The sequence below is a fragment of the Neopelma chrysocephalum genome, unplaced genomic scaffold, assembly GCF_003984885.1.
Source record: "Neopelma chrysocephalum unplaced genomic scaffold, ASM398488v2 Primary Assembly neopelma1_25, whole genome shotgun sequence".
NCBI classification, from domain to species: Eukaryota; Metazoa; Chordata; class Aves; order Passeriformes; family Pipridae; genus Neopelma; species Neopelma chrysocephalum.
In genome coordinates, this window is record NW_020897694.1 from 10196225 (window position 1) to 10208318 (window position 12094).

General features: G+C 41.6%; 1 protein-coding gene across 4 annotated transcripts in view; it reads left to right on the forward strand.

Annotated features, from left to right (window-relative positions):
• The first annotated feature begins 8031 nt into the window (after positions 1 to 8031).
• FAM124A (family with sequence similarity 124 member A) overlaps positions 8032 to 12094 on the forward strand; it is a 45098-nt gene continuing 41035 nt past the window's right edge. For all 4 annotated transcript variants that reach the window (XR_003532820.1, XM_027674406.1, XM_027674405.1 and 1 more), the window contains exon 1: positions 8032 to 8160. Coding sequence is in view for 3 of the 4 variants with exons in the window: in XM_027674406.1 (XP_027530207.1) it covers positions 8102 to 8160 (59 nt within the window). In the remaining variant the exon portion in view is untranslated. The remainder of the gene's footprint in view (positions 8161 to 12094) is intronic.

Sequence of the window (12094 nt, forward strand, 5' to 3'; positions counted from 1 at the left end):
TAAGCTATTTTATGTGCTTCTTGCAAAATGCCAGAGCCAACTATTACATGTCCGAGTTTCTTACATATCAAAGCTGTTTTTTGAAGTTGATTTATACAAGCCAAAAGAACTTATGTAATTTTCAGTTAAAACTTGCAGACCACATATATAGCATGCAAATTTCTTTTCTAATAATCCTTTCTGGCTAATGGATTTTTGGGCTGAGTTTCTTCCCTTTATACTTTTAATTGGCCCAGTTACAGTTCTACAAATCTTTCAGCGCAGTTTGAGAACACCAGCTGAAGTTAAATTGAATTTCGGCTGCTGTGGTCCTGTCCTCTGCCCTGAAGGAGCCATCTACTGCCAGCCATGTTGTTCTGTCCCTCTCTGTTGTCTTGCTGCTGGAATTTGTGCAAGCAGAAGCTGAGTCTGTCCAGGAAAGGATAAACCACTTCTTTTTTTGGCTGGGCTGGTTTTCAGTCAGATCAGCTCTTCAAATTCTCCAGGTAGTGTGGAGATGAGCAGGTGGACATGCATGGTCAGGGATAGGAGAGAAGGGTAGAATTTGCAGCCCTTTAACTGAGTATTAGTTGCTGAGGAGCTCCGCTAGTAGCAGAATGAGACATTCTCTGTGGGTCACTGGATGATGCAGCTTTCAGGTTTAGTTGAGACCTTTAATTTGATCCTTTAATTTGAGACCTTTAATAAACTCTCAGAAAAGACCACCATGGTACAAATGGATGAACCAGAAAACTGGGAAGGTTTACATTCTTTCAATGATTTGCCTGCTCTGATAGGACACGAAAAAAGTGCCTAGCCCATATTTTGGGGGCAGAATGTTTCTATTTAAGTTCCAATCATTTTCTTTCTATGGTTCCTGTACAAGACTCTGCCTTCCATTCCTTGTCAGTTTTTAGTAGAATCATAGAATCATTGAATGCTTTGGGTTGGAAAGGACCTTAAAGATCACCTAGTTCCAACTCCTCTGCCATGGGCAGGGACAACTTCCACTAGACCAGTTTGCTCAAAGCCTCATCCAACCTGGCCCCGAACATTTCCAGGGACTGGACATCCACAAGCACACATTTATATCAAGCATGATTTCTCTCTTGCACCTGCCTCTCGCCACGCTGATCATCAGCAATGATGCCTCTGAAACAAAACACTCATGACTCACAAGTCATTGGCAGTCATTGCCTCCTAACATTCTCAGCACAGGTAGAGAGATCATATACATAAAGGCTGCTCCTGACATGAGAGAAGGGATGTAGTAGTCTCAGCCTCAGTCTCACAAGGAAGGGGAAAGGAGGACTGTACAAAGCCACTGGACACAGGAGCTCCTACACCAGCCAGAGCAAATGGTACTTTAACATCTCCCTCTACACCAGTAAATCTACTCTTGCTTACAGATCTCAGAAGTGGAAAGTGAATGAAATATCTTCTAGCAAAAACTGTTTAAATTTTTTTTCTGTGATCTAATTCACTATGTTTACTATTGTTTAGATTATGCATAAAAGAGGCACTCCTGCTGTTCACTTGATAAATAAGTTGTTAAAATTCACAGCTACTGAATGAAGAGTTCTAATAAAAATATTTAAAACTAATAGGACCATCAGACTGCCAATCTTATGATCAAAAATTTGTATCACAGGTAATTCAAAACTAGATTTTTTTAAAGTGTGGTAGAACTATTTATTAAGAAATAAAATTTGGAGATCAAACAGTGTTTTAACTGTAGCTGCTTGCCAGAGTAAAATTTTTCACTCTCATGACCAGCTGTAAAGGAAAAAAACTGAAGATCATTTTCACCTTCAGAAGAGTTTACATGTAAAAGCTGCTGTAATATTTACTGCTGCTGCCATAGGGGCTTAATCCTTCTTCTTTGAATACCAATGGGTACAGGATTGGTCCTTGAAAATAAATGTTTTATCTGCCTTGTAAAGCATACTATTACATGAAAAACTGCATTTAATAGGAGTTGTGATGGCTACCAATATAGGTGTGAACATCATAAACATTCACTGAGTATATATGAAGGGTTCGGAATGCTCACCAGAAGCCAGAACTGTCTTATTGATCTCATAAAAGTGACACCAAGTCCACTGTTTGCTTTCCTGGTATACTTTTCACATATGTGGCATGCCATGACACTAGCTAGCACTCCTTTAAATGTGTCAACTGAAACATTTCCACTGTGCTTTAATGGAAGTGTGCCAATACACTCTTAACATTTCTATCAACAGAGAAACCATGCAAACACCTGAGCATCACCAAACTCATATTCTGGCTCAAGCACTGCCTCCTTACCTCAACAAGTCCACAGAAGACAACTACATACTCTATCAGCCTGCACAGATCAGAGTAGTCTCTGGCCAAGCGGGCTAAGAGTACCTGGAAATATGTGCAAATTCGTAGGCCTATATCCAGCCATTGATATCTTGAAAGCCCCTCTCCAGTCCCAGAGGAGGTAGAGACAGCCTTCTTTGGATTGTGCTGGTGCTCTCTCTTGTAGGGTACCAAAGAAGGGGTGCAGCATAACCAGCTGGTGATCAGAAAAAGGAGAATTCAACCACATGACCTCCACATCTCTTCAGACAACTGTGACACATAGCCCTTGTACATCAGGCTTCCCACCTTCAGGGCTGTCCAAACTGGTGCTAAGCTCTTCTACGTTCCCTCACACCAGTAAGGGCTGGGTCAAGGTTTAGAGCAAAGGCTCACCTCTTATGCTTTATCTAGGATGTCAGTACTGATCAGTGCACTCACAGAGCTTGGGGACTGATTCAGTACTGCTTGGCACAGAGCTACTGCCTGTCGAGGCCTGGGTGTTGATCCTGGCACCTACATGCAGCAAACCACTGATTACATCAACTGGAAAGATCTGTCTGAATGGGGTCATTGCAAAGTGAGAGCAAGATTAATTCCTAATAGTCCATGGTGTGGAGTAATCTTGACTTCCTTCCCCTGGAAAGGACTTTCCATCATCCAGCTTGGTCAAGCCTCCAAATAGGAGCTTGCACAGAGATAGGGTACAGCTCTGCTTCCCCTTGTACTCCCATTGAATTATGGGATATTAGGATGATACAGAAAAGGATTCCAAACAGTCAAGGGTTTATAGCAGTTGTTACTGAGTGCTAGAAGTTTTCCATAAAAATATTAATATACTAGAATTCAAGTAAAAAAGAGCAATATGCTTATAAAATGCATACTTGCTGTACTGTACCATGAACTTTGGTAGGAGTGTGCATGCTACGGTTTTCAAATGAAACTTAAAAGAGTGGGACGTGGGAACCAAGCTCCCTTAAGCTTCACTGAAAACCCTTGTCTCAGTGTTTTGAAGAAACAGCTTTTTATTGCATAGTTGTATTTTACCTCAAAATTGTAGGAGGTTGGGTGTCTGGCTTGAGATCTACCACAAATGAAACTGACCTCATCATAACCCTTCAAAATCCCAGCAACCCAACAGTCTGCATGAGAAACTGCCACAAATATTTTGGCAACATTTACCAGTCTGAAAGTCAGGGCTGCTAGGGCTGACCTAGCATGAAGACTGAACCACATGTCAAGCCATAATTCTCTTCCTCCTTCCAAAACTGCAATTGTCTCAAGTTTTTTAAACCACAACCCAGTGTCTTAAGTCCACTAGTGAATGTTAACAAAGCCTTGACCTGCAGAATGCTAATTTCCACTGGGACCATTAAAGGAAAAAACCTTTTCTATAAATGCTGGATTCCGTAAACTGGGAACTTTATCACCGCAGCATCCAGAGTAGGATAAAAAGTGCCACTAATGGAATCCAAAACCCTTTATTAGGGGTAAGATTCTGCCTCCAGAGTCAGGTAACAGAGGGTGGAGACAGCACAGTTTGAAAAGTTTTAGTTGGGAATGAAAAATCCCATCCATAGACTTTGTCTATGGTACTGAATCCTCTAATAAGCTACATTCTTGGTCTGTCTCTCAAAACTAAGAGGACTCTAGTTTATAGCATTACGCCAGAAGGAACTGCAGTGGCATTTATCCCCTGTCTTTTTGGAATTGCACAGAAAAAGGGAGAGATCCCAAATGCTGCATGAAAAGAACAGAATTCAGTGCTTTTTTCCCCCCAACAGAGTGCCCTTATCACCAGAATTTCAGTTATACAAAAAGAGAAATATTTTTCTTCTCTCTCCCTACCCTACTACACCCTTTGCTCACATTCCATCCTCAGGCTGGTGCAGGAAAGATGATACCCCAGCAGATAGAACTCAGGGAGCACAAAAGGTATTGAAATTTGAATCCAAGAGTGGATTCATCAGGGAAATGGATGCTTTTGCTTCCTCTTCTGTTTTAGCCCACGCATGATCTGATGCGGTTCATATTTCAGCTTTCCAATCTGCCTTTCTTCAGCTCGAGGCTGCAGCTATCACTCTCCTGCACTGTGTTCTCAGTTGCTAAGACCATTATCTGATGGATGAGGAGGAGGTTCTGTTGCCTGTATTTGCTTCTGCAAGAACAGAGATTATAGTAGCTGGAGGTTGCAGTTGGATGATGCTTGACTTTGCTGATACAAGCTAAAATGGTTAACCTTGTGCAATTTATACATACAGCACCAGATACGTTGGAAGTTTCCTCTGAAAGGTAGATATCTCCTTATCAGGCACTGTGTAGGACTTACCACATAACAGATTTGAACACAGTCATAAAAATTGTCTTTACATCCTCTTTTAAGCACCTTAAGTCCTATTTTAGATCTGACTCTAGGCAACTAGGAATAAGAAAGCTGCCTGCAGAACTAACATTAATTTCATGTCCTCAGCATTTGGTTTTGACAACAGAGTGCTTAATTTTTTTGGCATCTTTGAAGATGTCTCCTGATACTTTTGTGTCTGAGTTCTTGTGACCACTGCTGCTAAATAAAAGGCTTGAAATTTGCAGAAATTTAACCTAGAAATGTTTTCATTATTATCTTTGTCTTTAAACTGACATCACAGCTTCATAAGTATAAGAAAGTAATTAAAACTTAACTTTTTTTCTTTCAAGAAACCCTACAGAGGACCTAACGTGAAGTACAGGTAACAGAGAAAACCTAAGTAAAAGCCAGGACTTAACACCTCATTCATTAAAATCTCTGAAATGCTTGGAATTTAATGCAGAGAAGTCTCCTTTTCACCATGATTATGTGAAAGACCAGAATAAAACAGAGTTAAATGGGGCAAATATATAAATAAGAGAACCTACACTTTGTGGTAACTTTACTTACTATCTAAATTATATATTTCCTTTGAATGTTTCTTTTTTCCCTTCTTGAGACAGATGGAATAAATTAATCTTAAATGCAGCAAAAAAATCTATTCCAGATCCCCTCATATGCCAGTGTTTAAACATAACTAACTAGAATAATAAAAGTCAGAGATGGAAAAGATCTATTAGCTGACCACCTAAAATTTTATATACAGAAATGTATCAATTTAACTCAACCTATTTCTAAATACTTAAGGGAGTCTGGTTACATCTTAAATCAGCTCAATGGTGGCTAGAGTCAGTTTATTTCACTTTGAAATCACTCTTAAAAGCAAATGGAAGTGACCTGTTCTTAAGCATAGTTGCACTAGCTAAATAAATGAATGTGTGTAGACTAAGGATCAGAGAGACAGACAGGTCTGCCCAATTCTGGTAACAGAGACTATCACATACCTTCTTTGGGGGGCTCAGAGTCGTCCATGGCCATTGCAGTGATGGAGAATAAAATGTCTACTCAAAATAGAGGCCCAAGTTGGGAATCAAGATATACTGAATTGTTGTCTCAGTTTTGCCTCTCTCTAGCCTTGGGGAAATCTCTTAATGACACACTAGGTCTGAAAACACATTAATGCCTCCTACCTGAATATGATTATTCAAATACTAGCAAGCTGGGTACCAGACAGGCATGGCATTTTGGTCGCAGTCCTAAAAGAAATTGTATGAATTTAATTTTGTGACTAAATCGTTCTTGATGGCAGTTTACCATTCACGAAGGATAGAAGAGTTTGTTTCCGTATGTTCTGAATTACTGTGTAGGTGCCTGTACAGGACTATACTGTATGAGCTCTATTTATAGTCTTCTCTCCAAACTAGCATTTAACAACTTGCTAGGGGAGGGATGGAAGAGGAATTGTAATTAAGGGGTCTTATTCCATACCTAAAGCTTTATATTTATGGGAACGTTAATGTAAAATCCTCCACATAAAATGAGAAATCATTTATCTGCTTTCAAAATGACATGCATGCAAACCTAACCAGACAGTCAAAACAGATCAAACACCAACTTTCCTATGTTATGATTTTTTTTCAAAATCTTCATGAACTTCAGTAGAGGTTGAAAGTTTCCTCTGAAGATCTCTGGACACAAAGTGGTCTGACCTTCTGTGATGCTGAGAGGCTACAAGACAGCACACGAGTTCAGTGTCTCTCCTAATAAAGCAGTGGGAATTCACTAGTTTCATAAAAAGCATTTTGGAGTTTAGTACTCATTTGTTGTTCCACAACACCTTGACAGCTCTTCCCAAGGTGTTTTCTTTTTCTTTGATTCCACAATGGTCCTTCTCATATCTAGATTATTTTAGAGAACTAGGACCATACACTATTACAGACAGCAGTAGCATGAACTACACCCAGGCTGTTAAACAATGCTAGATGTCACTATTTGTGCTACTACATACAACTTGACAGGTCACTGACAAGCTTGAAATGAGGGGAGGGATATCAACGCCATGCAACGTAGAGATACATATAAAAGTACTGGTAGCAAACTAAACCAGTCTAGCACTTCTTATGCTAATGAATATTTTTATAATCTGGTCAATTTTATGTCTTAAATGTTGAGATTTTCACTAGTTTTCTTCCTTCTTGTAAGATACAAATAATAAAAAGTAGAAGAAAAAACTTTTTATTCAAAAACTTTTTATTCATTATTTTTACTTCTGATCACTTTCTGCAGCTTCTAGAAATTTGGTAGTTGTTAGAGATTTTTGAAGAGAAAATTCCAATTCATCAAAGCATTTTCCACAACACATGAATGGAAGAGGTTTCCAGTTGTGGGGTAGATTTAATTATCCCACAACATCTAGATTGTAGGGAACACAGAGCACCCCATGCCAGTTTTGTGCTAGAAGCTGATTCAGAAGAGACAGAACTGGTATCCCAGCTTGGAGAGACAAGGTAACAAATCAGTTCTGTCACCTCCTTTTGTAAAATCTGCCACAGTCTGAATGAGCAGATCAAGGGAAGACTGATTTTTTTTTTTTAGCAAGATCTTGGTTCACACCTACATGGGTGGATATTTGTATTTATGCAAGTGATGGAGAAAGAGAGGTGTTCACCTCCAAATACAAAACAAGCAGGCATGCACGACATGAACAGAATATGGGAGCTCACCCACAACTGTTCCCTGCATTCTCATATTATTGACAATACAGTCAGCTGTCCTACATCAGCATTTCTTCACAGGCAGCATTCAAAATGCTCCTTTTGCAACATTACAGAAACTCTCATAAGATTGGAAAATCATCCCCTGCCCGGTTTTGTGTGTAATTTCAAAATTATTGTATTCAATGTAATGAGCAAGTGCCAGGCAGCACTGAAGGAGGGAGACTGGAGAAAGCTCAGCACAGTGAAAGACTTCAAATTAAAAGGCTGTAACAGGGAAATGTTCCAAAACCGGACGGATAGTGAGGACGTCCATACGCCCAACAGACTCTCTTGACTTGCGCTGAATATGGGGCGCCGCACCTTTAGCCCATCTTCCAACTGGAAATGCGAAAAGTGATAGAGTGGAGGTGCTGAAGTAGTTTCTGAAATACGAGTCCCTAAACCCCGTGTCCACGCGTGGATGAAAGGTCTTCTCTGCGGGCCGGGAGTGTTTCGAGGGGAGCGGGCGAGGCGGGCGGCGCTTTCCCCTCGGAGCGGGCGGCGGGAGGGCGGTGGCAGCGGGGCGGAGAAGGGGAGGCCGGGCCGGAGGAGCGGCCCCGAGCCCCGGGCGGGCCGGCCGGTGGCGGCGGGCGCTGTCTCTCACACTCGGCGAGCGGTGGCGGCAGAGGCGGTCGCGGCGGCCGCCGCTCCCAGCGGGAGGGCGGGCTGGAGCCCTCCCCACCGTGCCGCCGCCGCCATGGAGAAACAGCCTGGCGGCGAGGACGACTGCGTGGACTCGGGAGCGGAGACGGGCGGGTGAGTGGCGGGAGTCGCACCTGCCCCCGGGCCGGGGGCGCTGCGGGGCTCCCGCGCAGGCCGTGGGGCTGCACTTGTTGCCGGCGGCCGTCGCTCAGTGCGTCCCGGCAGCGGCGGGGCTGGGGCGGCGAATTCGAGTGCCCGGCACGGCTGCCCCCCTACAGAGGGGGCCTGCGCCCCGGCACCATCCCGCTCAGCGCCGGGTCTCCTTGCTTTGCCTCTCCTCTCCCCTCCCATCCCGGGGCTGGGGGTCAGCTGTGACCCCGCGGGGAGCGCGCCTGCCGCGGGGCATCACACTGCTGGGGCAGCCCCGGGGATTTCACATACCCCTTCGGTGGAGGTCCCCACCGCCCTCTTGCTACACGTGGGGAGGAAGACGCGAAGAGATCGTGGCCATGGGCTTCAAGTTTGAGCTCCAAAGGACGTTGTGCTACCTCAGCTGTGAGGCCCAGCGGGCTGTAGACGCACTGGTTAGGGCTTGGTGCCCCACCATCCCTGTATCCTAGGGATAGTGCGGCTGGAGATAGTCTGGAAGCTTGCCCAGGTACCTGTACTGTCCTTCAGGCAGTGACACCCGGACAGCATCAGGCAGAGAAAGCTGATTCCTTAGAACTACCATTAGAGAGCCACCTGAAAAGCAAGATAGATTTGTAGGCTTCCTGAAATTGAGTTGTTTCTGTCATGATACTCATCGTGATACTTGTCGCGATACTCATAATTTTGAGTAAACTTTAGTGTCATATCAGAATCAAGGAGAAAGACTTTTTTTCTGACTTCGTGACCCTACTGCCAGAGGTGTGCTATGTTTGTTAGTTGGATTGCTTCTCCTAAGTTCATGGAGCTGCAAGTGTGATCCATGGTGTCTGCTATTCAGCTTGCACCTTCGGCCCATCTCTGCTGGAGAGAGAGAGGAAAGTGCTTTCCAGCCCATCCTACATGCTGCTGCCATGGCATCTTGTCAGGAATGGCAACAAGCCTTTGCTCCTTCTCTGTCTCCAGATGGGCAAAAGAAGGTTGCATGCTCCTGTTAAGGTTGTACTTTCCTGAGTCTTCATTCTCCTCCGTTCTTGCTCTCCCAGTTGTTATTCTCCAACTTCTTGTCTCATGTATCTCCTTTGGCCTCTAGTCTAACTGTTGCAAAACTGTAAAGCTAATTCTTTTTACAGTGGTGTCAGGAGCACAGTACTAAAACCAAAGCAATATTACAAATAAAAAACAAAAAGGTGAAAATTGAATGTGGTAATTTTTTTCATATATCCAGTTATTAATTCAATTTTTTTTTAATCTCTTCTGTAGTCTAAGGACTTTTTCCATAACTTTGTATGGTGGGCACACCTAATGGTGAAAGTCATGTGACATGAACTTAAAGGAAAAAATTCAGGCCAGTTTTCCAAATATTGATTAGTCCCCTTTGGGGAACCTGGTTAAAAGGAAGACAAAGTAATCAGTGAACTCATGGCTAGTTCAAAGCTCAAAAAACCCTTATGGGTCAAGTCACTCTTAATTTGCTGTGTTTACCTTTAATAGAAAAACCTCGGTTTCCTTGGGACAGGCACTTGGAAGGATTTGACCCAGCTGGTAACATTAGCCTTTAGACCTCAGTGGCCAGCATGACAGCTGCTTGTGCCTGGCATTGATGCGGTGCTAAAGCTGATGATTTTATGAAGCATCTCTCTCCCATGCTTGACACTGGAGACTGGAGGTTGGTGTTAGAGTCTGTCTGAGGAATTTGAACAGTGACATATGGCAATTAATAATTGCAGTGCTTTGCACTGATGTATATTTTGAAAAGCATTAATGGGTCTCTGCATTTCAATTATTATTTTTAGTTCTATTTAGCAGCTATTTAACTCTAATAAACATGTTGCGTATGTCTCTTTCACAATGTTTATATTTCAGCTTTCTCACCAAACCAACTGTTCACAGCACTTGCTTTTCCCTCTTACCAGAAGATCTGCTATTTGCTTTGTCTCAGTCCCCTCACAGCTATTGCTAAATTGAGCTGTTTTCCTTTTTCTCCAGTTACTCAATGGTTAAAAAAAAAGTATAAGGAGAAACAACTGTCAGAGTAATTCAGTAACAGTTTTATGTCGAGTGGTCCCTTTCTGTCACTCAGGGAACAATAGTGGATAGTGACTCTAGTAAATCCAGGCACTGCAAGCCCTTGTCATCTCAATGACTGTATGTAATGATGTATGAGCTCTAATATGGAGCCTGTACTGCTGAAGCTGCTTACAGCAGCTACCAAATTGAACATATCAAGTACTCCACAGGGCATATGTTGCTTGAGGTTTTGTTGTGGCTGCCAGCCACAAAAGCAGGCAAAACTCTGTGCTAAAGGCAAGATCAATTACAATTTGAAGACTTCATTTTCCTCATCCGTTGGAAAATATGTTCCTCCTACTGCATTTGCCTTGGTAAATAGGGTTGGCAAAGAGTCTGATGAACAAAAATAGCATATTTTCAGTTCCTGAATCCAATAAGAATGGATTGAGCTGGTGTTGTCAAGTACCTAAATAAAGAGTGTAGAACATATAAGCCAATTAGTTTATATTGGCTGTTTATTAATGAGATTTGAAATTGTTTGTCCATTCTTGGCCTGAGAGACTCTGCCTGTACAAATTGTATCTTCTTGGGAAACGCATTTTGGGGGGTTTTAGTATAAAAACCTAATTTCATCTGCTACTGAAAACTTTCAGCCCAAAAGTATGGGGGATAGAGCTTTCTCTGGTAATAATTTTAGTAGTGGATTTGTATTATAAAACATGACATTTTAGGAAGATTAGAACAGTCTTTCTTTGGACTTTTATTAGAAAGTGAACAGAGAGGAAAAATAAGTGGAAGAAAGACATTGAAGGGAGGAGAAATATGTAAGTTTACAGAATTGTAGTTAACTGGGAAAGAAAACCAAACAAGCGAGGAAAAAAAATACTAAGTTACTTAAAATTAATTGTAGAAATCTGAATTTTAAAATTTTCTTCATTTTACAAGCCATGCAAATGCGGTCATTTCACTCTTTAGAAAAGAGCAAAGGGGTTTGGGGGCTAAAACACTCAAGACAACAAACTAAGACAATTTTTGAAGTTGTTAGGCATGCCTAATTTTGAAGCAGATTCTTGCTACCACTAATATCGAGCGCAAAGCATCTGCTGAATTCTCTGTATTCAGAACTGATATCCCAAGTGATACATAATGAATATAGAAAATGGGTATTTTCTCAGTTCTAAAGTTCTTAATTTTTTATTCCTGAACTTTTATTGGCTCGTGTTAGTTGTGTTCAAGGATTGCTTCTGTAGGAATGCTCTCCCCTGTTTATCAAGCAAACATGCATTAACAGAGCATAACACTTCGGTAAGATAGCTGGCATTAATGAAGATTTCAGCATATGTGACAATTCCCAGCAGAAATTTACTTGTTCACTTAGACAGCTGTAAGAGCCCAGGCCTTAAAAGGTTCACACTTTAATCATTAGCTTACTTATTGTTTCAATTTTTACCTAAATACATAGGTTTTTTTCTTCACTTTAAAGTCATTTAAAGTTTTCAGAAGTTGTAACTTTTAATTTGAGTTTGCAATTTTCCACTTATATTTCCATTACTCTTTGGTTACAGTTAATACTCATGGTGCTTGTTCCCTCCTTTACATTTTCGTCTGTGTTTCTGTTCCTCAAATTAATTTTGCAGAGATTATGTTAATTTTTCAACTGTGCTATATTTGTTTGTTGGTTTTCCTTATGGCTCTCACTAGCTGTATGTGTGATCCTGGCCAAATTGCAAATTATTTGAGCCTCTGTTAACTTATCTCTTAAGCAGATTATGTGTGAGATTCTAAAGCAGAAAATACAATTGTTAATAGAAGACAAGGAAGCCTATATAAAAAAAAAGGTGTTCCTTACTTAAAGGTAAAATACTAAGAATACTGTATTGTGTGTCCT